Genomic DNA, 27166 nt, shown 5'->3' with positions numbered 1-27166 from the left:
CTACATACACACAAGCCTCCAGATTCACATTTCATTTTTTCTTCGGCCAAATTAAGGTAGTTGTTGAAAATCAGTCAAGAAAAATGATGGTTTTATCACATATTCATAAATTTTCTTTTAACTCTTAATGGTGACTTTAAAAACCGAGTCATTTCAATGGTAAGCAAAACAGGTTTGGTCTTTCCTAGGTGAAAATAAAGCCTCTGGAATCAGCTCTGCTACAAAGCCATTCTCAGGCAACCAGGACTAAAGATGCTGCTGCCCTGGCTGCATCCTCTACTGAGGAGGATGACTGGCAGAGCCTGGTAACAAATCAAATTAATGAAATCGAAAAGTCCCTAAGCTTAGAAAATGACAACCAACCTAAGAAAAGAAAAGCAGAAGACATGTTGGAAGAAATGACAGATTAAAGGAATGTTGATGAATGCTTTCAGTGGTGAACTGATGTAACTGAAATATCAATAAGGTTTTGACTAGAACAAAAATGTTACACCAAAACTTTAGTTATACTCGGTTTTCCAGTTTCTTTTGATGTGATGGAATTACTACTATTATGCTTTTACAAATGCTCACTTAAGATAGCTGAGATTGCCGTTAGCAGCCAATTCCCCTTAATTAAGTTTGCTTTTGTTCCATATATCCTTTCATCAAAGCTCTTTCCGCACTTTCAACCCCTTTCCTTGCAGAACACAACTTATGTATTATATGAGTGACCCTTTGTAACATTACTTTGTATCCTCCGAAATTCGTGACTTAAGACAATAAATGTCCAGACTGTAGTCAAATTTTAGTTTGTTTTACTATGATTTAGATTTCTTCCAAAAAGAACCAAATTTTATATAGCATAAAAATTCATGTATCAGAAAGACTCAAAAGGCTGTTTTTCACTTTGTTCAAGTTTTGTTTCCAGGCATTTAGTGTGTCATACAGTTGCTGCCACTGCTGTTTTCCAAATGTCCGATGTGTACTATGACTAAAAATTGAAAAATTAAAAACAAAGTTATTAGTCAACTTCTTATCCTTTTGGCATTTTTTTTTTTTTACAATACTACACACTTGTATCTAGTTAAATATACATGAAAGACATAAGCTTCTAATTCTCTTACAATTCTAAATTATTAAAAAAAAATCTTTATCATATTGATCCTACTTCCTTCTGTTTTCCTGAACTACATAAACCAGACACAAAAGTCATTAGTATTCTAGCCAATGCTGAGCCATTAAATGAAATGTGCTGGAAAATAGGACTCTTTCATTAAATAAGCTAATCACATTCAGTCTGAACTTTAATAAAATTATGATAAATAGCAACTATTTAACTACAGTCAACTGATAAGAACACCACCTTGGTTCTCTAAACATTTAAGTGAAATAATCGGAACAAACTAAATTGTTCTACAAAATACTGCAAAGTCTTAAGTGTCTTACCTGACAACTACTTTCCTCTGGGTCTGATCAATTTTGCAGTAGACCATTTTAGTTCTTACTGCTGAAAAAAGATGTTTTACATGATACATTATATGGAAAATTCCCAAGAAAAACAGCTAAGATATAAAACTAAGTAAACCACAATAAAACTTTACAATTCTCAAACATGATTTTATAAATTGGCTTTTTGTATCTAATAACAAGCACAGCAACATGATGGAACCAAGAAGAAGGTCACACATTTGTCCTATACTTGCTAGGCAAGTCTATTCTAAGTGTTCTCCCTTACAACTGCATAGGGGGGGGAAATACTAAGTTCCTAATAAGATATTACTCCTTTATAGGACAGTTTGAGACTTAGACCATTAAAAAGAAACCATGTCAATAGTTCTATACGTTTTATTAATCTTGATTGTACAATTTCTCCAACTTTCAAACTTAAGCCCAGAAAAAAATGTGAGTAACAGTTAAAATCATTTTATAATGCAATTGTTGGGAAAGGTCCTATTTCTAGCCAATGGAAAAAACTGATAATGATTAGTATTTACAGAGTATGTGCCAGGCATTGGGCTTACGTGCTTTACCTGCATTAGTTCATTTAATCCTCACAATTACATTATTAACTCCTACATTCTGATTTCACAGAGGAAGACCTGGCCCTCAAACCTCAAACCCAGGTCTGATACTAAAACCTAGGCTCTTAACCACTATGGTACACCATAAAGGCCTTTGTATTTCCATTGAATTTTCATTCTACTACAAATATAATCTGCAAATCTAAACATACACATCTGCTGCAAGAGAACCTAGCTTTGTTAGGATATGACTCAGTTTCAAGATACAAAATCTTTTTTTGTTGAGAAGTAGGCTCCATGCCAAATGTGGGGCTGTAACTCATGACCCTGAGGATCAGGAGTTGAATGCTCTGACTGAGCCAGCCAGGTGCCCCAAGATACAAAAATCTTATATTCCACAAGGTAAAAGAGAAATTCTAGGGAAAAAATGAAAATGTTCTAATTGCCTTACCATCAATAACAAATGCTTCAACATCATCGGCTCCAATCTGAAGTTCTTGCTGCATTGTGTCAAAAGAAATTTCTTTATTTTCCACTGCCATTCCCATGAAAGTAAGCAGTCTCATTTTTGCCATATTCTGTTCATGTAATAGACCTGAATAACACAACGGTAAAGCCTGATGAACATCCATAGCAGTTAAAGATCTGCACAATTACAGCTCTTGTGTCAAAAGTCACCGAGCATTTACAGAGTAATTTTGACAAAGCTACTTATATTTGCAAACCATAAACTAATCCCATAACCAAGTTATGAAACATTACAATTATTTTTCTTTACTACTACAGGACCACAGGTCACGGGTTCAAAGTTAAGAACGGGCTTATAAAGTGATTATTTTTTAAACTCTAAACATTCTGGACATTTTACATTTTTTACAGTTACACATTTTAGGAGATAAAATGTACAAAGTTCATTTTATAAAAACTTTTTTTGTAATTAAGTTTATTTTTACTATTTGCTTTCCATTTAAACACAAGACTCCTTAATACTTTTTGTTTTGTGTATTACTAGTAGACACAAAGCCTTAAAATATTTTCATATACATTCAGTTATAAAAACATTCCATTTCCCTTCAGGTCACAGAAAACTGTACAAACAATATTTTGTCTTAAAATTTCTAGTGAAACATGCAGTTACGATTATTCAGATCACAATTGTGAGACCCAAAAGGAAACTTAATTTACTTAGTCCTGATTCTTTCATTTTAAAATCAAGAAAACTGAAGAGCAAAGAGATTAAATGTCTTATATATAGGGATCCCTGGGTGGCTCAGCGGTTTAGCACCGCCTTCAGCCCAGGGCCTGATCCTGGAGTCCTGGGATCGAGTTCCACATCGGGCTCCCTGCATGGAGCCTGCTTCTCCCTCTGCCTGTGTCTCTGCCTCTCTCTCTCTCTCTCATGAATAAATAAATAAAATCTTAAAAAATAAAATGAATGAAATCGTTAAATAAATAAATAAAAATCAATGTCTTATATGTCAGAGTGGCAGTACTAGGCCTCAAAACAGCATTTACTTACAAGATAAATTACTAGTAATACAAATAAATATTTACAAGTCCTTAATACCCAAATTACCAGTTCTTAAGTGGAAAGTGAATTATAACACAGGTATCATATATACTTGATTTGATGCTAACTTATTAATTATATATAAACAGATTTCTAAAATTAATCTAAATTACACGCTCCTTTTCTCTAATATTTCAAATTATGTAAACTGAGCAAATGATCAATCACGTACCCTCTAATAATTAAGAGCCTCAAGTTTCTATTGTTAAAAAAGTTCTAAGCACTCCATAAATAAACTTGAAATTTATAACATATATTAGCAGAAGACAAGGGAAGCCCATTAATACAGGACATAATCATCTGTTAATTAGCTGTAATTATGATGCAGGCCTTCTATTTGGCACAGATTCAACAAAAACATGATCATCATAACTCAAATGAATGAGGTATCCAAGTAAGTTCTGCTAACCGGGTTTAATGGAAATCTACAAGCATCAAAAAATCAATTAGTGCACATTAACCCTAATTAACAAATGCAAATTAGATGCTGATTAACTTTCTGAAGCAAGAAGGTAGCAACTGTATAACACCAGATTACATGTAGACATGTTAGGGCAATTCAGTTGACACAGGATAATGCTTACTGTTGGCCCAAGTTGTCAGTGTTAATAAAACAAAGTGTTTTGATAAACTGATGCCACCTGTAGAATCTGAGCATTTGAACCAGACTTTTAGTTGTAATAAATGTTACTAACACATGTAAAATAAAAAATACACATATTTAGTAAGATGTTTTGCCCAAACCATCTTTTACAAATTTCTAATAAAACATAGCTTAATTGCATATATGTTCAAGAAACTAAAGGCAAAAAAGGGAATTGGACTTCTGGGTGGCACCATGAACTAGAAATAGGTTTTTTCTATCACAGAGAATAACTACTGAACATTTTTCCTCAATATTTTCAAATACAAGAAAATTCCTTACATTCCAGTTCTCTGGGCATATACAATTCTTTTAGTATGATAAACTGATAGTCATTCCTAAAGTTTCTGATACCGTTAAAAATACTTCTTTACTGCTACTCTTTGTGTAGTTACAAGCTTACCATAAATTTAAGAATTTATCAGAGAAATGAAGATTACTTCTAGAATGAATTATGTAGGACCATTATCTGTGTTACATGAGGAAACCTGTGGTTAGAACTCATTCTCAAAATCAAAACTATTAAGCCAGTGAAGTATGAGTTAAAGACTTGTAGAAAGCTATGCTTTGTTTCATGAAACTAGAACATTACCTTCAAAGAGGAAGTCACAGTGTTCTGTGTCATATTTCAATTTTAAAGTTATAAAAAAATCTAATTTTATGGAAACATTTATTCATTACTAATATGTCAAAACCTTAATGCAGTAATAAAAAAATGTGCATCATTGAACAATTTCTGCATTGTCACTGACCCCTGTCTTAAAATGCTGCAATATAGAAAACGTAATTTTAATGCATGCAATAGCTTATGAACCAGTGCTCCTTTGAAACAGTCAATTACACATCAATGGGGGAGTGTCAAAGTGTTAATTACTACTCCTTTTTCCTTGGTGCGTAAATAAAGAGGTTGCTGACATTAACATTCCATCACATAGCTTCATGCCACAAAACAAATTAACTGGGACAGAATGTGGTTTTCTGGGTCTAGTGCACCTGGCAAAGCATTCTACACAAATACACTTGCATCTACTTTATCTTGGTGTATTTCAAATGCCTTATTATGTTCAGAATAATTCAATCTTCCCCAATTCCAATGGCAGCACAAAATATACAGCTGACAGGAATTAATGACTGCCAAATTGAGGACTAATAGTATAATCAAAATAGATTATAAATGTATTCTTCATCTTTATCTCAAACCAGGAGGCTAACAATTCAATATTAACACAGAAAACATAACCAACCTCTAAGATATTTTCATCATTGCCTAGTAGAAAAACAAAGCACCTTAGTTTCATAGTTGACTTCACGCTCAAAAAACTGGTAGCTTTAGAACAATTTAAATCTGTTCAACTAAAGATTTTCTAACTTTTCTCCTTGTAATTTTAGTATCTTAAAAACATGCTCCAGAAGTAAATTAAATACTGAATATATATGTGGAATTTGCTCAGTGAGGGTAAGATTAAATTCAGTTTGGCAAACACTGAACTCTCATGCTCTACAAAGAAAATTCAAAGATTAAAATCATATAAAACTAAGACTGACTATGCTGTCTTCAACAAATCGTAGTAAAGAAAGTTTCTCCCATCATGTAACGCCATTTCTAATTCCATCTACAGCCTCACTTAGATCTGCTTAACAATACATATACTTCTAGAATTTGTTAATTTTGGGGAAGGGTTGTGCACCAAGCATAAAATATATTACAAAGAAAAAAAATTGTTTCAATTATGTAACTATCTTTTTTAAAAAGCACCAAAAATGTAAGGAATTTTACGGTTTTATTTTAAATAATAAAGTATCTTAGTCATCAAATTTTGTCAGCTATTAAAATGAGTACTTCTGAAAGTCACCATTATGATCAAAGTAATAGTGATCCTTAGAGTGCTCTTCTGCTCCACCCTCCATTCCACAATTTAAAAACATATGTATCAGGGGATCCCTGGGTGGCGCAGCGGTTTGGCGCCTGCCTTTGGCCCAGGGCGCGATCCTGGAGACCCGGGATCGAGTCCCACATCGGGCTCCCGGTGCATGGAGCCTGCTTCTCCCTCTGCCGGTGTCTCTGCCTCTCTCTCTCTCTCTGTGACTATCATAAATAAAAAAAATAAAAAAATAAATAAAACCTTAAAAAAAAAAAAAAAAAAAAAAAACATATGTATCAGGACACCTGGGTGGTTTAGTGGTTGAGCTTCTGCCTTCGGCTCAGGGTGGAATCCCAGGGTCCTGGGATCGAGTCCCCACATTGGGCTCCCCGCAGGGAGCCTGCTTCTCCCTCTGCCTATGTCTCTTGTGAATAAATAGATAAAATCTTTAAAAAAAAAAACCAAAACCCACATACATATCAATGGAAGTGTTTTTATCTGTATCTGCTTCCTGCTAGAATTTCACCTCAAAGAAGCACGGTCTAGTAGAACCTGGTAGGAGGGCTTGAAGTCCAACAAGCTCTTACAGAGAGAGGGGAAAAAAGGCTCAAGTTTTCTAACTCCAAGTTTCATGCTCTTTCCACCACAAATGCTACCTCCTACAACCTCTTGGTTTCTCATTCCCAATTCATTATGAATAATCTTTTAAACGGCCTCTTTTGTTGCTGTTCTAGCATACACCACTGGTTAGGGTAATCTACACAAAAGGCCAGTCTTATTTGCTGGATCTTACAGTACAAGAGAGTTCTAGAATAGCATGTTCCCATCTTTCTTTATACCCCAACAAAAAATAAACTCCCAAAACTTACCAAGTGAATCAATGAAGTCTTTATTATTCTGATAAAACTTGACATATGATGCCAGTTTAGCACTCACAAAAATGGTTAAAAGCTACAGATAGAAAATAAAGATACAATATTCAATAAAGAATCTAGATTTATACTCAAGACATTTTTAAGACATTAACTCTCAGCAATAAAACTCTCTATGCTTCTTTTAGTGCAGAAATATAAATCTGTTTGATCAAATTACCATCTAAACCATTTGCTTTCATTAAGACTCATTCAGATGAAGAATCAGTAAATACTAAATGATCTACCCTGAAAAGACAGTGGTAACAGCACAGTACAAATGGAAACTAATACAAAATGTATTTTATACTTGTACTCGAAAAGTATGTTCATGTGTTTTTAAATATCAGTTTTATCTTCCTAACGAGGGTTAGCTGACACTACATATAAAAAGAAATTTGCTTATCATATAAGTTCATAACAGCCCAGCAAGTAGATAAAGGAAAGGGAGAAAGAATAGGTACATTCAATGATTGGGAAAAAAAGCTGGTCCTAAATTTCATTCTGTTACTGACATAAAAAGAATAAACGATTCTCTTTCCAGATCTAACAGTCATGTTCATGAATACAAAGAAAGAGTTCTGCTTCAGTATTTTACATTTAGGAAAAGAGAACATTTTCCACATTTAGATAAAGTACTTACATCATGAATAAGCTCGCCTTCCAAAAATTTGACTGGTTTTAAAGTGAGAAGATGGTCAAAGAGAAATGCATTTGGATCTTTCAATGCTCGTACAATACACCTTAATTAAAAGACAAAAATACAAGCTTAGAGTCCTGAGATTCAGGAACTTTTCACCAACTTTTACAGATTGCAAAATATATTTAACTCAGTTAAATATCTACGAGTTCAATATACACAGCATAAAAAAAGCCACAGGACTGAAATTAAAACAAGCCAATAAATCTATTTATCAGGTACATCTGTTTTAATAAAATAAAATAATAAAGTAGATTTTAAAAAGCTGGAGAGAAAGCACGATCAAAATAATCAGAGTGAATAAAACAGCAGCAGCATTTTCTCATATGCCAGACACTAGGTAAGTGCCTCACTCAATCCTTACAACACTCTGATATACAGTATTATCACGTCCATTTTATCAATGATGATAACAGGCTCTGAAAGAACTTCCCCAATAAGTACTAATTAAGTGGTGGAGTATTTGAATGTAGGCAGTCTTACTTCAGAGTTAGAGATCTTTCTCACAAACTATGCTTTATATAGCAACACCTATCGTATAGCTCCCTGTGAAGCCATACCCAATAAAGAAGTCATCATTTCCATTTCAGATTTAAAAAACTGATTCCATTACTATTGCCACAAAGTTGGCCTAGATTGTCTGAAGCCGTTATTCTCATTAGCAATGGGCTAACTTTCATGATGCCACCAACTTTTCCTCATCCTCATAGCTTAACATTAAGGTAAAATCAACCTGATACTAGGTTCTACTTCTCAGGTTGGAATTATCACACCCAAACCAGCAATACCCTAAGGAGAAAATACCATGTGGCTCTTCCATATCCAATCTATGGTTATTCCAATAACAAATCCTGAATTTTAGTATCTACATTGGAACCCCCCAGAGCCCATAATTTCAAACTGCTCTGGTCCCCTGGGAGATGCAAACAGGATTTCTACTGTAGCTCACTCAGCCTCCACACTGCAGGCACCCCATCCAAACAGCAGGCTTATTAATATTACCTGTGGGCATCAACTCGAGCCTGGGAAGCGTTGTCCTCTGTGTAACTTCCTAGCAACTCTACCATGACTTTTGAGGCAGCATCACTAAAAAGAAATACTGCTTTAGGAATTTCAGGACATCATTACTGTCATTCATTCACTCAAAAATATTAACTAAGTGCCAAGCACTATGCTGATAATACATACAATGGTGACCAAGAGACACGGTCCCACTCTGAGAAAAATCATGGAACTTTCCTTCTAGGAGGAAAGCCCAACAACTAATGAAAAATAACAAGTAAGCGCCATGATGGTAACCAGAAATAAAAAAGCACTAACAGATGTGCAAAAAATAGATACATCAAGAATAAAGAATTCAAGTATATCATTTTCTAAAAGCCAACAAACCATGAAAAAGAGCAAGAAAATGATCAGAGAAAATCTATAGAAACAACCACAAAATAAATAACATACTGGTAATAAATACTTACCTATCAAAAATTACTTTGAATGTTAAATAGACTAACCACTCCAATCAAGACATAGGGTGACTGAGTGGATTAAAAAAACACAAGACTCATCTATCTACATGCTGTCTACAAGAGACTCATTTCAAACCAAGAGATGCCTTGTAACCTAAGAGTGAGGGGATAGAGACACATTTAACATACAAATGGATGTCAAAAGAAAGCCTAGGTAGCAATTCTTATATTGGACAAAACAGAGTTAAAAACAAAATCTGTTAGCAAGAGACTAGGACACTATATAACCGTAAACAGGACAATTCAACAAGAGGATTAACAATTGTAAATATATATGCACCTAACATGGGAGTACCCAAATACATAAAACAGTTAATAACAAATATAAAAGAAATAATAGTAATACAATAATAGTAGGGGGCTTCAACACCCCATTGACATCAATGGACAGATTATCCAAAAAGAAAATCAGCAAGGAAACACTGGCTTTGAATGACACACTGAACCACATAGATTTAACAGACATATTTAGAACATTCTATCCTAAAACAAAAAACACATTCTTTTCAAGTGCCAAAAACATTCTCCATAATAGATCACAGAATAGGCCACAAAACAAGTCTGAACAAATTAAAAAAACAAAAACAAAAACCAAAGTCATACCATGCATTTTTTTCTGACCATAATGCTATGAAACTAGAAATCAACCGTAAGGGGGGAAAAAAAAAATCAACCGTAACAAAAAAATCTGGGAAGAGCACAAATATATGGAGGTTAAATAACATGTTCTTAAACAATGAAATTTGTCAACCAAGAAATCAAAGAAATAAAAAACTACATGGAAACCAGAGAAAATGAAAACACAATGGTCCCAAATCTTTGGGATGCAGCAAAAGTGGTAATAAGAGGGAAGTTTATAGCAATACAGATTTATCAAGAAGTAAGAAAATCTCATGGGATCCCTGGGTGGCGCTGCGGTTTAGCGCCTGCCTTTGGCCCAGGGCGCGATCCTGGAGACCCGGGATCAAATCCCACGTCGGGCTCCCGGTGCATGGAGCCTGCTTTTCCCTCTGCCTATGTCTCTGCCTCTCTCTCTCTCTCTCACTGTGTGCCTATCATAAATTAAAATAAAATAAAATAAAATAAATAAAAAAAATAAAATAAAATAAAATAAAATAAATAAAATAAAATAAATAAAATAAATAAAATAAATAAAATAAAATAAAATCTCAAATAAACAACCCAACCTTACACCTAAAGGAACTAGAAAAAAAAAATAATATCCAAATCCAGCAAAAGGAAGGAAATAATAAATAAGATCAGAAAGAAATGATACAGAAACTTAAACCAAACACCCAGAACAGATCAATGAAACCAGGAGCTGGTTCTCTGAAAAGATGAACAAAATTGATAAACCTCTAGCAAGATACATCCAAAAAAGGGGGGGGGGCCCAAATAAAATCACTAAGAGGAAAAAAAATACTACAGAAACAAACAATTTTAACAGAAATATTATGAAAATCTATATACCAAGAAATTGAACAACTTGGAATAGGTAAATTCCCAGAAACAAATAACCCACCAAAACTACAGCAGAAAATTGGAACAGACCAATTACCAGTAATGAAATTGAACTAGTAATTAAAAACTCCCAAAGAACCAAAGTTTAGGACCAGATGGCTTCACAGGCAAGTTCTAATGAGCATTTAGAGTTAATACCTATTCTTCTCAAGGAATTCAAAAAAATAGAAAAGGAAAACTTCCAAAATCACTCTATGAGGCTTGATACCCAAACCACATAAAGATATCACATAAAAAGAGAACTACAGGACAACATCTTTCATGAATATAGATGCAAAAATCCTCAACAAAATATTAGCACACAGAATCCAACAATACTTTAAAAAAATCATACTCCACAATCAAATGGGATTTATTCCAGGGATGCAAGAGTGGTTCAATATTTGCAAATCAATAAGTATGATATATCACACCAATAAAAGAAAGGTAAGGACCACATGATCATTTCAATAGATGCGGAAAAAGCATTTGACAAAGTACAACATCTATTTGTGATAAAACCCTCTGCAAAGCAGATCTAGAGGGAACATACTTCAACATGATCAAGGTCTTACATGGAAAACCCATAGCCAACAAAATACACAATGGTGAAAAACTGAGAGCCTCTCTCCTAAGGCCAGGAACAAGACAAGGCTGTCCACTCTCACCACTTTTATTCAAGAGTACTAAAGTCCTAGCCATAGCAAAAGGCATCCAAATTGGTAAGGAAAAAGTAAAACTCTCATTATTTGCAGATGACATAATACTATCTATACAGAAAACCTGAAAGACACTACCAAAAAAACTACCAGAACTGATCAATGAATTCAGTAAAGCCAGAGGATACAAAATTAATGTACAGAAATCTGTATTCCTATATACTAATAATGATGCAACAGAAAGAGAAATTAAAACTTCATTTACAATTACACAAAACAATAAAATAACTAGGAATAAACTTACCCAAAGAGGTAAAAGACCTATACTCTGAGAACTATAAAACACTGATAAAAGAAATTCACAATGATGCAAAGAAATGGAAAAACATCACAGGCTCATAGGTTGGAAGAACAAATACTGTTAAAATGTCTATACTAGCCAAAGCAACCTACACATTTAATGCAATCCGTATCAAAACATTAACAGCATTTTTTACAGAACTAGAACAAACAATTCTAAAATTTGTATGGAACCACAAAAAACTTCAAATAACCAAAGCAATCTTGAAAAATAAAAAACTGAAGTGTAGTATTCCAGATTTCAAAAATTTTTTTTTAAGATTTTATTTATTTATTCATGAGACAGAGAGAGAGAGAGGGGGGGGGGGGGGCAGAGAGTGAAGCAGGCTCCATGCAGGGAGCCTGACGTGGGACTCGATCCCAGGTCTCCAGGATCACGCCCTGGGCTGAAGGCAGTGCTAAAATCACAGAGCCACCCAGGCTGCCCAAGTTATATTTTTACGAAGAGATAGTAATTAAAATATAGGATACTAAAAAAATAAAATAGTACACAGTACTGGCATAAAAATAAGACACATAGATCAATGGAACAGAAAACCCAGAATAAATCCACAATTATTTAATTTGTTTGTTTTTGTTTTTGTTTTTTTAAAGATTTTATTTATGATAGTCACACAGAGAGAGAGAGAGGCAGAGACACAGGCAGAGGGAGAAGCAGGCTCCACGCACCGGGAGCCCGACGTGGGATTCGATCCCAGGCCTCCAGGATGGCGCCCTGGGCCAAAGGCGGGAGCTAAACCGCTGTGCCACCCAGGGATCCCTAAACCCACAATTATATGGTCGATTAATCTTCAACACAAGAGGAAAGAATATCCAACAGTGAAAAACAAATGGCGTTGGGAAAACCGGACAGCTACATGCAAAAGAAACTGGACCATACACAAATATAAATTCAAAATATATTAAAGATCTAAATGTGAGACCTGAAACCATAAAAATCTTGGAGGGATACCACTGGCAGTAATTCCCCTGACGCTGACTGTAGCAACATTTTTTTAGATGTCTCCCAAGGAAAGGGAAACAAGCAAAAATGAACTATTCAACTACATCAAACTAAAACGCCTCTGCACAGCAAAGAAAACAATCAACAAAACTAAAAGACAACCTATGGAATATACAAGATATCTGCAAATGACATATTCAATAAAGAGTTAGTATCCAAAACACATATAAAGAACTGATACAACTCAACACCCAAAAAACAATCCAATTAAAAAATGGGTGATGTCCAAAAAACACATGAAAAGATGCTCAACTCCCTCATCGTCAAGAGAAATGAAAATCAAGACTACAATGAGATGTTCCATCTGTCAGAATGGTTAAAATAAAAAATACGAGAAACAGTAAGTGTTAACAAGAATGTGAAGAAAAAGGAACCCCTGTGCACTGCTGATGGAAATGCAAACTAGTACAGCCACTGTGGAAAACAGTATGGAGGTTCCTCAAAAGGCTGAAAACAGAACTATCCCATGATCCAGCAATCACAGTATTGGGTATTTACTCAAAGAATACAGAAACACCAATTCAAAGGGATACATGCACTCCTCTGTTTACAGCAGCATTATTTACAATAGCGAAGATATGGAAGCAGCCCAAGTGACCACTGACCGATGAATGGTTAAAGAAAATACATACACATACACAACAGAGTATTATTCAGCCATAAAAAAGAAAAAAAAAACTCGCCATTTGCAACAACATGGATAGAACTAAATACTAAGCAAAATAAATCAGAGAAAGACAAAATACCTTATAATTTCATTCATATGTGGAATTTAAGAAACAAAACAAATGAGCATAGGAAAAGAGACAAACTAAGAAACAAACTCTTAACTACAAAGAATAAACTGTTACCAGATGGGAGGTGGGTGGTGAGATGGGTGAAACAGGGCAGGGGGATTAAAGAGTATACTTACAATGAAAAAATAAAGTGATTAAAAAAAAAAAAAAACCCACAAGTGCCATGAAGGAAATAAATGGTGATGTAAAGGAGTAACAGAAGCAGAGACAGGAAACTACACAGGGAAAGTCTCTCTTTGAAGGAATGAAGGAAGATGAAACCTAAAGAAGGCAAAATAATTGATCACAAGTGTTGGTGGTGGAAGGCTGGGTAAAAGGAAAGACCAAGTACAGAGGCCTTAGAAGGGGAAAAAAGTTTTGTGTCCTAGGAATTATTAGAACAACATGGGTGAAGTTGGGCCAACAGCATATATTTAAATTACTACTAAAAATACCCTTCCGATTGTATTCTTCTTAAGATTATACAGATGATTGATTTTAATTGCAGTGAGAAGCACAAAATGCATTCATTCAATTTGAAGTCTTAGAAAACGTTTAGCTTCACCTTTTATTTCTTCCTTTAAATCGATGAATCTTCGGACAGTTATAGAAAGCTTAGCTTTTTAGGAAAAATCTTTCTCCCCCGCTAAACACCCCGCCCGCCCCCAATATCTGGATTCAACTTGGGTAAAATCAGTAGGAGCTATAGCACTTATTTAAAAAAACTAAACGGTATTTTACAACTTCCTACAAACTAAAGGTTTATTAAAATATACAAATGTAAGGGTGCCTGGGTGGTAGAGTCAGTTGAGCAACTGATTTGGTTTTAGCTCAGGTTGTGATTTTGGGGTTATGGAATCAAGCCCTGTAACAGGCTCCATGCCCAGTGCAGAGCCAGTCATGGAGTCAGCCTGGGATTCTCTCTCCCTCCTACCCCACCCCCCAAAACAAATCAGTCAATCTTAAAAACAAAACAAACCAAAACAAAACCCAATGTAAACACAGACATGGCTAAGTGGTAATCAGCATCTTAAATACAGTGATATAAGAATCAAAAGAAAATTTTAATGAAAATCTGTTTTACTCAGTTAATTATCCTATGATTCTCTACAAGTACATGTGCACTTAATTTTCCAGTTTTAGCAGCCACAGTATACTTCAACCTAATATATCATCCAGCTAAAGAACTCTGAATCCACAAAAGTCAGATAAAAGAATCCATTTAAAGTGCACGGTATCTGACATATAATAAGGGCTCAAAAAATGCTGTTCGATTTGAACTCATCAAGCACCAATGTAAGTAAAATAATCAAGCACCACAGATAGAAGCATTCTTACTAAAAGGGCAAGGTGATGGGATGCCTGGGTGGCTCAGTGGTTGACCATCTGCCTTTGGCTCAGGGCATGATCCGGGGGGTCCAGGACCAGAGTCCCACATTGGGCTCCTTGTGGGGAGCCTGCTTCTCCCTCTGCCTGTGCCTCTGCCTCTCTCTCGGTGTCTCTCATGAATAAAGAAATAAAATATTTTAAAAATAATAATAAAAAAAATAAAAGGGCAAGGTGAATCTCAGAATTTTAATCCAGAGGCAGGAAAGAAAATTACATTTTATGTGTATTGGGCAAAAACCGAATCTTAAAATTTAAAATTTAAATCAGTTGTGTGACAGAAATTTAATATTTAAATGAAATAGCCATCCTCTTCTACTTCCTTAGGGTGGGTATCGTTTATTCATCCAGGTTGACAGATCAGGTTTCTAGCCTTCACTGTGGGTACAACCTCACAAACCTCTTCATAAAGGGTTATGGGGCAGCCTGGGTGGCTCAGCGGTTTAGCGCCGCCTTCAGCCCAGGGCCTGATCCTGGAGACCCAGGATGGAGTCCCATGTCAGGCTCCCTGCATGGAGCCTGCTTCTCCCTCTGCCTATGTCTCTGCCTCTTTCTCCCTCTCTCTCTCTCATGAATAAATAAATAAATAAATCTTAAAAAATATAATAAAATAAAAATAAAGGGTGTTTGTTATGTGCCATGATAAAAGAAGGCTGGAGAAGAGAGGTACCTAACCTCAACATGAGAGTAGTGTTTTAGGCAGAGAAACGAAGTTAAATGTAAACAGTCTAAATCAGGGGTAGGCAAACTTTCTGTGAAGGGTCAGACAGTAAATATTTTAGGCTTTGTAGGCCATACAGACTCTGATGCAACTACTCTAGTCTTGGCAAAAACAACCACAGACAATACATAAATAAGAATGGCTATGTTCCAACAAAATCCTATGGAGATGGACATTTGCATTTCATATACTGTTCACATGCCATGATATACTATTCTCCCTTTGATTTTCTTTCTTAACCATTTAAAATTGTAAAAGCCATTTTTAGCTCGTGGACCACACAAAAAGGTGCTAGCCCCTGGTTCAGATTGGGAAAGACCAGGGTGCTTTTGTAGCAGACACAGGTTTACTAACTCTCAGGTGTGATAAGCAAGAAGAAGGGTTTATGTATTGGGGGGAAATGGAGGGAAGAAATATCCATTAAACAAAGCAAAGTTTCTGTAGTTTGTCAACATACCATACAAAAATGGCATGATTATCACTACATTCACCAAGCCCATGCTACCTTAGTAGGTAGGAACCCATGTAAGAAAGGTCTTACATGCTATGGATTTTTTAGTATGTCCTAAAGAAAAATGTGCTGAAACTTGTATTTCACAAAATCATTACGATTGCAGACAGGAGAAAATAGAAGATTACACCTCAAGATGTCTCGCTAAGGAACAGAGACTAATTTAGAGAGAGAAAATGACAAATTCTTTACGGTCACATTGAGTTTGAGGCAGCTGTGTCTCAGTGGAAACACTCAGAAAAACGTTGAAAGACGCTGAATATAAAAATCCACACACAGAAGAGAAGCATGAGTTAAAGACATGGATGTCCACAGAGTAGATGACGAAGCCATAGGAACAGATGTGATGACCCAGGCAGAGAGAGTGAGAAAAAGGGTCCTGCCCAGGACACAATCTTGATTTAATAGAGGTATTTAATGGAGCAAAGAAAGAATAATTTACAAAGGTGTCTGAGAATCAACTGCCGAAGACACTGGAGAAAAGCAAGGAGTAGTGTCACCGAAGTCAAGAGAAGTTTCTATGAATAGGTATCATGGTCACATGGCGCTGAGAGGTCAAGGAAAACAAATTATAGTGACCAGTGGACTATATCTGTTCACGGAAATCAAAGAACAACACTCAAATACTGGAAACTAATTTCCAAAACAGAAATCGGGGAAAAAGCCAGGGATCTTATACTTGACAGGTGTTTCAACATTTTTTAATCTAAAAAGCCTTTGGGAAGGGCATGTACTCTAGTTCCATAAACTACCACTTCATGTGCTTTTTCACATCTCTGCTTCTTTAACATATTTTGGAAATATTCATCCAACAAATACAGAGTGCCTACCATACATTAGACACTAATGAATTAAAGTCCCTACCCTTAGGAAATTTACATTCTAGCAGGGACAGACACTAAACATTAAAATATAATTAAGTCTGTTAGTAAGAAGTGCAAGGGGGAAATAATGAAATAGGGATGAGAGAAAGAAAAAACAATGCAAGGGTGTAGGAGGGAATATTGTCACATATACAGACAGACAAAGACCTTCCTGATGAAATAACAAGGGAACAGATTTGAAGGATTAGACTCTGGAGCTAGCTTTGCCTTTTATTCCCAATGAAGCCACGGGGGGTTCTGAATAGAAGAGTAACAGAAGAGAAACATAATCTGATCTTCCATATTAAACAAAACTTTCTGGCAGCTGTACTAAAACAGGCTATAGGGGGGACAAGACCCCAAAAGGGACATTTAAGAGGCTACTTAAAAAATCTAAATAAGAAATAATGGTACCTTAGACCACAAGACAGCAATGGTAGTGGTAAGAAGTCAGACTGACTTCAGATTTGTCAGAGCTGACAGGATTTGATATTGGATTAAGATATGGAGGAATCATAAAGGAATCCCAGCTTTGAGTTTTGAGCAAATGGAAGCAAAGAAATGGCATCTCCTGAGTTGGAGAAAGTAAAACAGATTAAGAAAGAAAAATCAATGGCTCACTTTTGCAGATGTTGAGATGTCTTTTGAGTATCTAAATGGAGATGTTAAAAAGGAATAGATACTTGGAATTCAGAGGAGAAATACACGACCTAAATGTGAAAATCACTAGCATATAAACAGTATTTAAAGGCACATGATTGAATATAGATAATTGGAATTCAGAGGAGAAATACAGGACATAAATGTGAAAATCACTAGCATATAAACAGTATTTAAAGGCACATGACTGAATGAGTGCACTTAGGTAGCAGTGGCTCTAAACCATGTGCCCTCCAGAACATTTGCAAGTGCATGAGAGCTGTTGTAGCTGTTCTCGTAACTGGGAAGCACCACTGGCATTTTAGTAGGTGAGGACAGGGATGTGAAGTATCTCATACTAAACTTTAACAACTTAGCAATATAAAAAACTGTCCTGCATTTGGTACTCAGCCTCACCCAAACTCACAGCAAAAAACAAACAAACATGTATCAGGAATGAATAAAACTGAGCAGAGAAAGTCCCAGGAATAAGTCATCCTAATGTTGAGAGAAGAAGGAACCCACAAAGAAGCTGTGAATGAAGAAAAGAATCGATGGGCATCTGACTGACTTGATTAAACATCTGACTCTTGGTTTTGGCTCAGGTCATGATCTCATGGGTCTTGAGATGGAGTCCCACATCAGGCTCCATGCTCAGTGGGGAGTCTGTTTGAAGACTGTCTTCTTCTGCCCACCCCCTACTCTCACTCATGCACGCTCTCTCTCAATAAATAAATAAATAAATCTATAAAAAAGAGAATAATCGAGAGAGGTGCCCCTTGTAGATAAATGTAGAATCACTATGTTGTACACCTGAAATTAATATACTGTATGTCAACTACACTTCAATAAAAGAGGGGAAGAGAAGGAGGCCCCAAAAACCAACTGAAGAAAAGTGTTTCAAGAAGGAAAAAGGTGATCATCTGTGACAAATGCTGCAGGTATTTTCTAGTACGTTAATATTAGGACATGTCCAGTAAGAGTATAGATGGCTACTGATGTTCTATTTCCATTTCTCTAAAAATTAGATTTGGAATTCCTTAGAACATTAGTCATTTGTCTTTTACATATAGCAGACAGAGAACCTACTAAACAGCAATTAGAGAAATCATCCAGTGAGTAGTCATCTCTGATAAACAATAGACATTCAGAGAGAAACCTAAAAACTCTTACTCTATCAGAAAAAAAGACTAACTTTTAAAAGTTAGCTTGAAAAATGAAGAAGGGATTCCTGGGTGGCTCAGCGGTTTAGCACCTGCCTTCAGCCCAGGGCATGATCCTGGGGTCCTGGGATCGAGTCTCGCATCGGGCTCCCTGCATGGGGCCTGCTTTTCCCTCTGCCTGCGTCTCTGCCCCACCCCCCCCCCTGTCTTTTATGAGTAAATAAATAAAATCTTAAAAAAAAAAAAAAAGAAAAAGAAAAATGAAGATAGTGAGAACATCTCTCTCTCTGTCTTTTATGAGTAAATAAATAAAATCTTAAAAAAAAAAAAAAGAAAAATGAAGATAGTGAGAACATCCAAATCTGACTGAGTGCTATCTCAATAATGAAGCCACTGTGTTAAAAAGTATATGAATATTATCTTGTTTTTCAGCAACCCTATGAACTAAGTACTATTATTTCCACTGTGAAATTGGAAACTGAGTTACAGAGATGGTAAGTAATTTATTGTCATACAAGTAGGAAAGCCAAGACTTGAATCTCAGTGATCTGGCTCCACAGATTGCCCATTTGAAGTGTGAATGAAAATAAGGATTCTTTCTCTAACAGCTTTTAATGCTCTCTCCATTTGAAATGGCCTCTGTTATAAACTATTCTTTTTTTTTTTTAAGAGTTTATTTATTTATTCACAAGAGTGTGTATACAGAGAGAAAAAGATGCAGACACAGGCATAGGGAGTGAGCAGGCTCCTCGCAGGGAGCCTGATGTGGGACTCAATCCTGGTTTCCAGGGTGTCGCCCTGGGCTGAAGGCGGCGCTAAACCGCTGACCCACCTGGGCTGCCCTAAACTATTTATTCTTAAAACTTTACTGGCTAGAATGCTGTCATTAGTCTGCTAACATGAACAGACAGTAACCGCTGATCAGAATGAAACAGCTATTAATGCAAGATCCCCTGCTTCTCTTCTCTTAGGATAAAACATTCCAACTTTCACAAGAAAAATTTCCCCTTATATTGTTAAATTTAAGTAGTTGCAAAAAGTTTACATTACTTAACAGAAACATATTAACCTTGCTGACCCTAATACATTAAATACCCAGCATTAAAAGCCAGTATAAAAATTGTGCAGTAATAAAACTAAAGGGAAGACTATTTACTGTTTTTTACAAGTATTTAATCACTACATGAAAAGAGAAATAGAAAAGCTAGGTCAAAAAAGGGTAAGACTATCCGGTTCTGAAAACTAAGCCAAACCTATCACTTAGTAAGCATCCTAAAACTGGTTATATAGAATAAGTATTTGGGGCATGAAGTTTGCTAGGCTGAATTACAAGCCTTAGAAACCTAAAACCTTGTAGAAGCCCAATAGGTATTCAGTTAGTAGAGTCTACTGCAAAATTTAATTTTGGGAGTACTGTTAATAAAAGAGCCTTTGTGGAAACTATGATTGATAGATCCTAACTATCGTTAAACAAAAGTGGTAGCACTACCCCATTCTAAGACATCAAAGCATCATTAAATAACTTAATCTTTTAAGTTACGTAAAGCTTTTGGATTAACAGTTATACCATTTTTAGAATAAAAGTTTTGCTTTTGAAAAAGTTTAAGGATGGGAAAAACTATTTTAAACTTTGCAGTTATGTTTAACTTAGTAGGTGAAAGTTACAGAAATACATTTAGAGCAATTCTTTGGAGAACAAAATAGAGCAAAATCACTTACCCTACTTGTTTTTAAACAGCCTCAACTACCTGTACTGCCTGTTAAGTTTTAAGGTAGTATATTAATTCTGAATACCTTTTCTTACAATCCACAAGTGCCTCATAAAGGAGCCTTAAAAGGGTGTGTTTTTTTTCAGTGGTGAGGTTCCAATCAGAAATCCATTTTCGAACCTATAGGATTGACAAAAGGAGGAAATTTAGTGACATAGCTGAACATACTTACATCATTTAAGAGGTAATATTTAGGACATACATATTTCCTATTTTAGTTATAATATAAACCTACATTTATAAGCAGAACAAGTATTCCACATAATAACTCACTTGATCCAGCTCAGTTGGAATATACTGGATGGCCCCACAAGATGCTGCCACTTTAATGAGGCTGCAATATACTGTATATCTTACAGGAGTATTCTTATCCATCCCATGGAAAAGGTTGCTTAGCCTGATTAACAAAGAAACATCACAAAACTAGTAAGAGCCACAGCTGACAGTCAAGCCCCAGAATTCTTGCTTTCAACCATTAAATGACATCGATATAAAAAGAGCCTCTTGAAAAACTGAGCCTCTTTCAGTTCTTAACTTACAACTGCAGTCTCAAAGATGGGCGTTCACCTTCCCGAAATTTGACCAGTTTTTCACATAGGCTTTCAATCAGAGCTTCTTGCTTGTCCGGCTCCAGGATCAACAGGAGGGATACCACGCTGTTCATCACACTTTCAACATCTACACATGTATGGATAACACAATAGTGATGCTATCATATACCTAGTGTGCAATTAAGTATGTATTTCCAGTGTTTTAATATATCAAAGACCATTAAACTTAAGATACTTTAGGAAGATACAAGCTGGCTACTATAAAACAGTTCCAGAGAACCCTTTTCCTTCAATGATGTGCATTATGCTAAAAACATATTATACATGAATTCAAATGAAACCAATTATGTTGTATAGCTAACATCCAGAAAGCACTGTTGTACACTGTATTAAAGAAAAGGAAAACCATTATCTAAGATTTGGTTTTCAACCTGTAAAACAGATTAAGTGATTTCAATTTTTACTGGCAAGATATTCAATTATTTGGAAGTTATTGGTTAGGTCTTAGGTTAGAATGCTTTCCCAACTGAAGAAAACTTTTACATATAAATAGAAAATTACTGAGAAATGAAAGTTGTCAACTTCCTGGCTGGGTCACTGTTTTTTGAGTCTAAGATAGTAATTATATAACAGATTCAATCTCAACCTTACATGAGTCCCAATTTTCAAAATTTCCCATTTTATGTCAATAAACAGGGAACCAGCCAAATAATTCAATATCTTTTAGATTACCTGAAATTATATCCCATTTGATATTAATGTAAACCTATGAAAAGGAAAGAGCTTTACTTTTCTTCAGTTCATTCTGAATTATCAGTACTGAATGTATATAAATACAATGCTTAAAAAACATGACATAAAAAAGGTTTTCTCAAAATAGGTTTAATGCACAGATAGAACAGATAAGAGTAACCTCAAGCATGTGCAAAGCTAAATTAAAAACAAGGCTTAACAGTTCTAAAACAAATATAATTTACAAGAAAAATTTAAAAGTAGGTCCTTTATGGGGCACCTGGGTGGCTCAGTCAGTTAAGCATCTGCCTTCCAGGTCATGATCCAGGGTCCTAGAAGAGAGACCCGCCCCTCCACTCACATGTGCTCTCATTCTCTCTCTTTCTCAAATAAATAATTTCCCCCCCAAAAAATTTTATTTATTTGACAAAGAGAGCGAGCACACACAGGGGGAGCAGCAGAGGGCGAGGGAAAAGCAGGCTCCTTGAGGAGCAGGGAGCCTGATGTGGGACTTGATCCCAGGACCTTGGGATCATGGTCTAAGCCAAAGGCAGAAACTTAATCCACTGAGCCACTCAGGTCCTTGAATAAATAAAATCTTGGGGGACCGGGGGCAGGGGGAGAAGTAGGTCCTTTATAAGTAGTAAAAGTTATTACACAAAAATTAAAAACAAACCTTTATCGTCTTCTTTCAGACATACATCACAGGCCTCAATAATTTGAGCTAAATCTACATGAAGTCCACCTTCTGAGTTCTCTTCTGAAATTTCAGCTCCTTTAGATTTCAGATAAGCTCGAAGCTCAGCAGCCTGTTGAATCAAATAAGATTGCTATACATCTATAAAATGGACAATGCCAAAATTCAAGATCTCAAACCATTGTTTTTTACAAAATAAGAATACTTCACTTAACAACAACTTTAAATTATCATGCTGAAGTACCTCTCCTCCTGAGTCCCCATCACCACCCCACAGAAGCCACAGGTTTTCCTCTACAAGACCAAGTGACTACAGAAACCCACTATGGCCCACATGGATCACCTTTAGAATTTCTCTCATATCACCTATATGCTGCTGAACTTCCAGTACATAGCAAAAGCTTCTAATATATCCCAAAGCGTTTCTGAGGGAGCTGTGTATGCTGGAAAATTAATCTGACCTAGCAAATTCAACTGGTTTTAAAGAAATGAAATATTTTTGCTCTCAAGTGTACATAATAGAGCTACTTAAAAAAGCTACAGACATTTGCTACTACCTTGGCAAGAAGGTAATTATTTGTTAATAAAATGTTTGAGAATCTATCTGAGACAAGCATTTTGGGAGGACACAAAGATAAAAAAAATGCCTTTGAATGTTGTCTTGAATACAATACTTTTCAAATTGGATTTACTTGGCAATTAGTCTTTTAGAATACCTATCTGGATCAGAAAGCACCCTTGGACCTAAAAAAACATAACTACAGTAGCACAGGTATTGTGGTCTGAACATAGGTATTCAGACATTTTCTAGTCTAATGCATATATATATATTTAGTAAGGTGCTCTTTTGAGGGCTTGGTATTTATGGCAGCCAAACATGAATGTAGATGGTATTTAAGATAGTAATATGAAAAACTTAAGCAGGGAGATGAAAGGATACCATTAGTAAATGCACAAGTATGACATTTTCTAAACCCACAAACACGTTTGGCTACCTACAAGAAGTACATTAAATCTGTAGCCCTGATGGCGCTATCCTTGCAGATAACTTCACCTATGAGTTGCATTACAAACAAGATTTCATGAAACAAGTGTCACCATGTCAGAACATAAAAACACTGCTGGGAACATGTTTTTCTATGCAGGAAACATAATATGGTCCAAAAAAGCATTTGTTCAGCTTCTGCTTTGTAGATACAAAGCAAACTTTTTCAAGAACCATTAAATCGGGGCAGCCCAGGTGGCTCAGTGGTTTAGCGCTGCCTTCAGCCCAGGGTGTGATCCTAGAGTCCCGGGATCAAGTCCCACATCGGGCTCCCTGCATGGAGCCTGCTTCTCCCTCTGCCTGTCTCTGCCTCTCTCTCTCCCCCTCTCATGAATAAATAAATAAAATCTTAAAAAAAAAAAAAAAGAACCATTAAATCAACAGTTTGTTTGTATCGGTCAGCTTCACTGGCTACAAGTGGTTGTGGGAGTAGGACAAGTAAAGGAAAAGACAAAATTCTGAACTCCCATTTCCTACTCTAATCAAACACAGAATTTCACCAAAGTTAAACTTTGAAGCAGTCACGTATCCACCTGAAAGGAATGGCTGGTGTCAAACTGATATATTACAAGAGGAGCATAACCTAACTAGAAATGACACTAAAATAAGGCCAACGACAAGAACATCCTACATCTACAAGTTCTTTCTTTATGTTAAATCAAACACTTTTGAGGGGATCACTGGGTGGCTCAGCGGTTTGGTGCCTGCCTTTGGCCCAGGGAGTGATCCTGAGGTCCCGGGCTCGGGTCCCACCTTGGGCTCCCTGCATGGAGCCTGCTTCTCCCTCTGCCTGTGTCTCTGCCTCTCTCTCTATCATGAATAAATATTTTTAAAAAATAAATCAATTACTTTTTTGAGGCAATCTAATAGCCAATTTGTTGATAACATGATTCCATTAATAACCATATATGCTTTTTTCCCTGGTCTTCCACATTTTCCTTTCCAATGAGCTCAACTCCTTTCCTAGCCTTATCTCCTCCCCTAATCCCCTCCCCCACCCTTTCATTTCCCCTTCTTCCTCTACTCTTCAGGGCTGAGGATCTGCCCTTCTACCATGGGGGGTAAAAAAAAAAAAAAATCAACATCTGTAATTCTAAGAGTTATCTTCGAATAGTAATGGTGTTTTCTTCTATGGAAACCAAATTTTTATGTTAGTTGGAGTTGCAAAAAAAAAAAAAATACTAGGATGGTTCACCACATGAGTATGCCTCAAAGCATGAGGATGAAACTGACGTTCTGTTTTTCAGGTTTCAGAACCCTCACTCTAGGGCCTTCGTTCGTTTAAAAGGGGGTCACCCCTGCCTGTGGGATCATATAATAAAACCATTTCGTCTTCCATACGAAATCATTTTTCCCTGGGACTGCTTACGTCGTCTGGAGATTCGCCACCTCCCACTCCGGATGTGGCTGCACTGGGGAGACGGAAGCAGACACCATCCCCAGTCAGTCAGAAAGTAGTGTCGCCAGGAGTGACACGGCCTGGAAGAGCGACGCCAACCAGGAAGCCGGCCGCGAAACCTCGGCGGGCCCGGCGCCCGAGCCCACGCTCCGAGAGCTAACGCGGCTCCAGGCCAGGCCTTAGCGCCTCGCCTCGCGGCCTCCTCCCTACTCTCGCGAGGGCGGCGTGAGCTGCGCCTCTCAGCCCCGGAGCGGGCTCGCGGGGTCCAGGCTCGGCCGCTCACAGCCTCGAGACTCCCCTAACCGCACCCCCCGCCGGAGGCACGCGCGGCCCGGGAGCCCACCTGATCTTCCTCGCTGATGTCGATGAAGGCCGGGACGCTCATGGCGAAGACCCGGGCGCGGCGACCGCTCCGCTCGCAAAACCACGCCGACCGGAAAGAGAGCGGCAGCAGCGCGCGCGGGCGGGGGGGAGGGGGGCGGCCTCACTACCGCTTCCGGGTTACCCCGCGCCCGTCTTGCGGGGCGTGGCCACCGAGATGGGCGGGACCAGGGGGGCCAATCCCACCTCGCGCTGGGGGCGGGGCGCACGCGCGTGGGCGGGCCTCACGGGCGCCCTCGACGGCGCCGGGTCTTGGCTCCGCCTGTCGCTTCCATCGTCCGGAACGGTGTCGCCTGCCGTCCTTCGCTGAGCTCGCGTCTTGTGCTTCAGTTAGCTCAGCTCCCCGCGCAAATCTGTAGCTTGCGGGGTCAACAGTTGTGCTCAAAATAGTTGTTCCTTTGCAGCCACGCCCCCGCAACCCCCGCAGCCCCCGCCAGCCAGTCCAGGCCACGCTGCCTGGTGCCTCCGTTGCTGCCCCTGGCCACCGAGCCTTGGCTCTGGACCGTGCAAAAACAGCCTTCAGGGGGTACTTTTTTTTTTTTTTTTTTTTTTTTTCTGAGCTCGACGATTTTTTTAATGAGCTAAAATTGATCCTATTTTTCCGCGTTTATTGGGGGACTTGCTGTGCGCCGGGGATAACCGTAGTTTCCACTAGAAGCTCGGGATTGCAGTTTGCATTCCAGCGAGCGCACGGAACACCAACATCTCCAAGTAATGAGAAAGGCAGCCCTTGTTGGGCATCGACTTTGACAGCCTGGCCTCAGGATTAGAATTCCTAGGGATGGAATCCCCGCCCTGCACCTTTTGATGGGCGTGCGGTGTAGGGCGATGGCTTAACATCCGTGTTTCAGCCTCCTCTTGGAAAAATAAGAATAATTAAGTACTTACCTCGGTGTTGCTGTGAGGTTAAGTAATTTAGCAGATAAAGCACTTAAAAAATGTGAGCACTGCCAACTAGGTAAAAGCCTAAGAGGAAGGGGGTTAGAAAAAAAAGAAAGAAAACCAGAGAGCGTATAAGTTTGTGTGCATAAGATGATGGAAGAAAATTGCTCCATTCGGGCGTCTGGGTGGCTCAGGGCGTGATCCCTGGGTCCTGGGATTGAGTCCTGCTTTGGGCCTCCCTGCAGGGAGCTTGTTGCTTCTCCCTCTGCCTGTGTCTGTGCCTCTCTCTGTGGTGTCTCTCATGAATAAGTAAATAAAATCTTAAGAGAAAAAAATTGCTCAATTCATATTGAGGAAAGTATGAATTAAGAAACCTGTGGGAAAGTGTTTCATCCTAAGAACAGCAAGGAAGGGATGCAAGGTAGGGGCAAGCAGGCCTGTGGGCTGGATCTAAGTAAGAGAATAGCAAAAAAATGAAATAGCCATGGCCAGCCAGATCATGGTCTCCTAGGCCGAAACGAGGATTTTGGCTGTGTCGGCTAATGAATTGGGAAGTCTCTGACATGTTTTGAGCAGAAGAGTGAAGAGATCAAACTTAACTTTTTTTGGCAAAGGATCACCCTGGCAGGGGTATTGCAATTTGAGGTAATTTGGGCCCTAGTCAAAGTAGTGACACCAGCTCGGAAGTTATTACAGAAGGCAGAGTGAGAGAAGGTGGTGGAGTGGTGGTAGGAATCTGAATTCTGATGTTTTAGTGGTAACACTGGTAAGATTTAATGACAGATCTGATGCGGGGTGTGGAAGAAAGAGAAAGTCAAGGTGACTCCAAAGTTTAGTCCTGAATTCAAGCCAATGCCTTCTAATATTCTGGGACAAACTACTTAGGGTAATTACAAGCTTGCCTCTTACTTGAAAAT

At 37.6% G+C, this 27166-nt stretch overlaps 3 protein-coding genes across 25 annotated transcripts in view; 1 reads left to right on the top strand and 2 right to left on the bottom strand.

The window, feature by feature from the left end:
• CCDC73 (coiled-coil domain containing 73) overlaps positions 1 to 1011 on the top strand; it is a 138136-nt gene extending 137125 nt beyond the window's left edge. For all 17 annotated transcript variants that reach the window (XM_077863484.1, XM_077863492.1, XM_077863489.1 and 14 more), the window contains one exon: positions 189 to 1011. In XM_077863484.1, coding sequence (XP_077719610.1) covers positions 189 to 410 — 222 coding nt within the window. In that variant the 3' untranslated portion in view covers positions 411 to 1011. The remainder of the gene's footprint in view (positions 1 to 188) is intronic.
• Positions 781 to 25460, bottom strand: EIF3M (eukaryotic translation initiation factor 3 subunit M). 3 transcript variants are annotated; one of them, XM_077863500.1, is made up of 11 exons: positions 25330 to 25460; positions 22522 to 22654; positions 21102 to 21240; positions 20836 to 20959; positions 20588 to 20682; positions 8692 to 8775; positions 7633 to 7732; positions 6948 to 7029; positions 2455 to 2598; positions 1429 to 1489; positions 781 to 973 (listed from the first exon to the last, which is right to left on the bottom strand). In XM_077863500.1, exons 1-11 carry the CDS (start codon positions 25369 to 25371, stop codon positions 853 to 855), a joined length of 1125 nt encoding a protein of 374 aa, XP_077719626.1. In that variant the 5' UTR covers positions 25372 to 25460; the 3' UTR covers positions 781 to 852. The 3 variants fall into 3 exon arrangements, with proteins under 3 accessions (XP_077719626.1, XP_077719627.1, XP_077719628.1); XM_077863501.1 differs by lacking the exon at positions 25330 to 25460 and adding an exon at positions 24957 to 25140; XM_077863502.1 differs by lacking the exon at positions 22522 to 22654 and having other exon boundaries at positions 25330 to 25452.
• A 13-nt stretch (positions 25461 to 25473) lies between these two features.
• LOC144292728 (uncharacterized) overlaps positions 25474 to 27166 on the bottom strand; it is a 129931-nt gene continuing 128238 nt past the window's right edge. For 4 of the 5 annotated variants that reach the window (XM_077863506.1, XM_077863505.1, XM_077863503.1 and 1 more), the window contains 2 exons: positions 26256 to 26333; positions 25474 to 25726 (listed from right to left, as the gene is read on the bottom strand). In XM_077863506.1, coding sequence (XP_077719632.1) covers positions 25474 to 25726; positions 26256 to 26333 — 331 coding nt within the window. The remainder of the gene's footprint in view (positions 25727 to 26255; positions 26334 to 27166) is intronic. The other variant, XM_077863504.1, reaches the window with a different exon arrangement.

This window comes from Canis aureus, chromosome 21 (genome assembly GCF_053574225.1).
Source record: "Canis aureus isolate CA01 chromosome 21, VMU_Caureus_v.1.0, whole genome shotgun sequence".
NCBI classification, from domain to species: domain Eukaryota; kingdom Metazoa; phylum Chordata; class Mammalia; order Carnivora; family Canidae; genus Canis; species Canis aureus.
Note: the sequence above shows the minus strand (reverse complement) of the source record. Positions and strands in the feature narration are given on the sequence as shown.

Excerpts from the sequence above, each read along its gene's own strand:
- EIF3M (XM_077863500.1), bottom strand. The coding sequence starts at position 25,371 with ATGAGCGTCCCGGCCTTCATCGACATCAGCGAGGAAGATCAG. Across the intron at positions 21,241-22,521 it reads TCTGAAAGAAGACGATAAAG|ATGTTGAAAGTGTGATGAAC; the intron begins GTTTGTTTTTAA and ends ATACATGTGTAG. Across the intron at positions 2,599-6,947 it reads AGACTTCATTGATTCACTTG|GTCTATTACATGAACAGAAT; the intron begins GTAAGTTTTGGG and ends TGTGTTATTCAG.